Source organism: Halichoerus grypus, unplaced genomic scaffold, assembly GCF_964656455.1.
Source record: "Halichoerus grypus unplaced genomic scaffold, mHalGry1.hap1.1 HAP1_SCAFFOLD_140, whole genome shotgun sequence".
NCBI lineage: Eukaryota > Metazoa > Chordata > Mammalia > Carnivora > Phocidae > Halichoerus > Halichoerus grypus.
Window position 1 is genome coordinate 17,501 of NW_027555067.1, and position 4,043 is coordinate 21,543.

At 69.7% G+C, this 4,043-nt stretch overlaps 1 protein-coding gene across 1 annotated transcript in view; it reads right to left on the reverse strand.

The window, feature by feature from the left end:
• Positions 1-3,586, reverse strand: part of LOC144380740 (uncharacterized) — an 18,861-nt gene extending 15,275 nt beyond the window's left edge. The window contains exon 1 of the mRNA XM_078065560.1: positions 2,777-3,586. Coding sequence (XP_077921686.1) covers positions 2,777-3,398 — 622 coding nt within the window. The 5' untranslated portion in view covers positions 3,399-3,586. The remainder of the gene's footprint in view (positions 1-2,776) is intronic.
• Positions 3,587-4,043: the final 457 nt, after the last annotated feature.

Consider the following 4,043-nt stretch of genomic DNA (forward strand, 5'->3'; position numbering starts at 1 on the left):
CGTCCCGGAAAGTCGCGACCCTGGAGAAGCGCCCCCAGGCGAGAGCGGCCCGACCCGTGCCCGGAACGCCACCCCCAGCGGCGACTCGGGACGGGAGCGGGCGGGCAGACAGCCGCTCGCGCGGCACGGGGAAGCGGGGCGCGCGGGGGGCGCCCCCCGAGCCCCTCGGGAGACAACACCGCGAGGGAGCGGCCGCGCGCGCGCTCGCTCGCACACGCACGCGGGAGCCCCACGCGCCGGACGCCGGCCAGGCCCGGCGGGACCCTCCCCCGACTCGGAGGGGGGAGGCGCAGGCCGCGGTAGGCAAAGAGCGGCGCTCGGCCCCACCGCGGGGCCGGCAAAATCAGACCCCCTCACAGAGAGGAAGAGCTCTGCCCAACACGCAACGGTAGTCACCCCGCGTCGGTGGCCACACTACACGCGCAGAGGAGGGGCGGCGGCTGGGGGGTTCCGGTACCCCAAGGCACCCTCTCGGATCGCTAGAGAAGGCTTTCTCACCGAGGGCGCATCGCCCCCACCCAAATCGTCCCCCCCGCCCGGCCGGGCCCCGCGGAACGGCGTTCCAAAGGCCTTACAAAGCCAAGGGCTCCGGGGGGCGGGCGGTGGGTTCACGCGGCAAGGGGACAGGCAAACAGGGCAATCCTGAGCGCTCGCGGCCGGGACCCCAGAAGGAGACCGCCTCCGCCCTGCCACACACGCCATGCTCACGTCACCGACCACCGGGAGCCTCGCGCCTCGGGCGAGGCAACGACAAACGGAGACAGGCACGGCATGCCGGGCAAAAAGGCAGCAGCCCCTCGGTTGGCCAAGCGCCATGGCGCTGGCTCGGCCCGCCGCAAGCGGCTCACACGCCCCACACCAAAGTCCAATCCCCACCACCAGCACAGCTTGTGGCAGGCGACGACGAGGCGCCCGCGTCCCACGGGGGGGCGGGGTGGGCCTCCCTTACCGACTCCACCACCCGCTCCTCGGACACGCCACCGACAGCGGTGGCCCGAGGGAGGGGGTCGCTGGGAACGGGAAACGACGCTACCGGCTCGGCTTCGGGCACCTGAGACGACCTGGAGCGCTCCAGGGGCACCACGGAGAGCCACGCGCAACGCGCTCAGCACGCCCAAGCGGGTGAGCAGCGCGGCGCCGGGACGGCCCTCCCCGTGGCGGGGAGGGCCGCGCACCACACGAAGCCAGGGGAGGCAAGCGAGAGTGTCTGCTGCGTCAGGGGACCCCGGTCCCGCGAGCGCCGTCAGGCAGAACACGGGAGGGCGGGGTCGGGCCGGAGCCTGCACACCCCCCCACACCCCCCACCTCACCGCCACGGCGGGCAGAGGTGAAGGAGCGAGGGGCCCGCGGGCAGAACGAGAAGAGCGGTCCCATTCGCCATGAACGTCCGTCCCTCGTCTGACGCGGCTTAGGCCCGGCCCGGGAGAGCACGAGAGCACCACATCGATCTGGCAAAACAGAAACCCCGAGAAGGTCCCGAGGAGGGGAGAGGCCGGTGAGGACAGCAACCCGACGGAGCCTGCTTCAGCCTCACCGACACCCCCTCGAAAACCCTAGGGCGGGAACAGCCGGACAACCCCAGAAACGAGAATGCCTGACACGCGGCACGGAGCCTTGCGGGATGGGGGGTTGTCACGACCGCAGCCGGGTGCCTGCAGAGTGAAGTGCGCGGGGTAAAGGACCCACGCGCCCCCTGCCCACACTGCCCTCGGGTGCTGGAGACCGGAGGCGGCACCAACGGCCTGGACCACCTGGAGGCACAGGAGCCGCCGCACAGGCCCACGCGGACGGCTCCAGCCAGCGGCGACAGAGCCGGGCTTGGCATCACGGTCAAGCCCGGAGCCCTGCCACACGCCCAGAGGCCCACCTCTCTTAAGGAGAGGATCACCACAACACAACGTGCCAGCACCTACCTGGCAGCAAAAAGCGCTCATTTCGGGTGAGAAAATAGCTGGCGCCGCCCGGCGGGGCCTAGCCACAGGTCACCGGGATCTCCTGGGACCGTGGCCCGGCCACGGGCCCCCAAGCACTATTCCATCACCCCCGGTTCCCCCCGGAGCCCCCAGGGCCATCTGGTCGACCCCGGGAACGTGGTGGCAGCCGGCAGCGAGTAGGGACTTGGCGGGAGTGGGGAGCGGCCCGGAGAGGTCCGGGTCCGGGTCCGGGTCCGGGTCCGGGTCCGGGTCCGGGTCCGGGTCCGCCTGTCGTCCCCATGTTGGGACTTAGAAATTCTCACCAAGTTCGACGGAGGCCCCTGCGGACGCCCTCCTCCCCGGGCCTCAGGACCGCCCCATGCCGGTCCCTGACTCCCGGCCGGGACTGAGGAAAGGGGGCGATACCGCGGAGGCGTCCCCCCGAAGGCCGGACCTCAACGGGAACCGCAGCCGGGCCCCTGGGGCGCTCGCGGCCCGACCCGACCCGGTCCGGTCCGGTCCCCACCTCCGCAGCGGGCCTCGGAAAACTTAGTGAGAATCTCGGGTCCGATGACCGGGACCCCACGCGTGCCCGCGGCCGGGCCCGTCGCGCCATCCACGGGCTTCCCCGCAAGGCTCAGGCCGGTCCCCAACCGCCCGAGCGTGACACGGAAGGCCCAACGACCGACGGGAGCCAGGGGCCGGATGGCGCCCGGGCGCCGGACGCAGCCTCTCCCATTTCCCCCCGCAACCCCGCGGGCGGAGGGGGGGGGGCACCGGCGGGTGCTGGTCGACCCGTCCAGGCGGCCCCCCAACGCGGCTCTCCGGGAGCGAGGCGGCGGCGCCACCACCACCCTACAAACCTGGAGGCTCAATCTCCCGCGAGCGGAGCGCGCGCCGACGGCCCGGAGACAGCGGGACGATCGCGCTAGCGTCGCCGGCCTCCTGGAACTCCGCCTCGGGAACCGCGGCCAAATACAATCCCTTGCCGACATCGCCGACGCTCCAGCGGGGAGACGCTATATAAAAGCGGACGCCAGGTGGCGCGAGACAACCGGCGCGAACAACAACGAGGCGGATCCGGATCGCGGGCCCGCCAAGGCGCACAGCCGGCCGCCCGGCCGCCCGATCTCGTCCCGGCCCGCTTCGGAGGGGCTGGCGGAGGGCGGAGGGCGGGCGGCCCCCGGGGCGGCGGCCTCGGGAGCTCCCGGCCGGCACAGGCGCGACTCCAGCAGCCCAGGGGAGACTTGGAAAACGCGTCCGGGCCGCTGCCGCCGGAAAGGGGGCCAACTGGCCACGGGACGCGCCCCGGGAGAAGCGGACACGAGCGGAAAATTCCCCGCACGGGCCTCCCACAGTGGCACACCTGCGGCGCCCGGGCTTCCGGGAGGACTTAAGACAAATTTCGGCGGGCAAGGACCGTAAAACCGACACCAGGCGAGTACTCCGACAACCACCACCGATGAACCTTCTACCTTCTATCATTTTAAGGGGAGGAGGAGGTCTCTCTGAAGCACACGAAGAAAGCTCAGGACAGCAAGGGGGGGGGGGGGGATTGACACACACACCGCCCCCAGAAAGCTGCAAACCGAATCCGTCTCTGCACGTACCACGATAACGCCCAAGGACAACAAACGGGGCGGGGGCGGGGGCGGGGGCGGGGGCGGGGGGCGGGGGCGGGCCGGGGGCGGGGGCGGGGGCGGGGGCGGGGGCGGGGGCGGGGGCGGGGGGAGGCGCGGAATGGGGAGGAAGGGAGTTAAAATAGCCGTTCACTCAATAAATCCAGTTCCGGGACATCCGTGCCGTCCAACACTAGTACGCGGCGGGCGGGGGAGGTGCTCTAGAAGAGCTAAATATTGATGATGATGATGATGATGATGAAGAAGAAGAAGAACTGTTCCGTGCTATTAAGGGTAAAAGAAAAACAAGGCGTAGAACTTCCTCTGACCCGTAAAGGAAAAAAAAGAAAAAAAAAAAAGGTTTGGGTTTTGTTTTTTGTTTCTTCGTTTTTTGTTTTTTCTTTTTTCCTTTTTCAACTAAACGCATTTCAGGGCACCTGACTGGCTCCGGTCGGAGGAGGCCCACGCGACTGCGACTCTTGATCTGCAGGGGTCGTGAGTTCCAGCACCA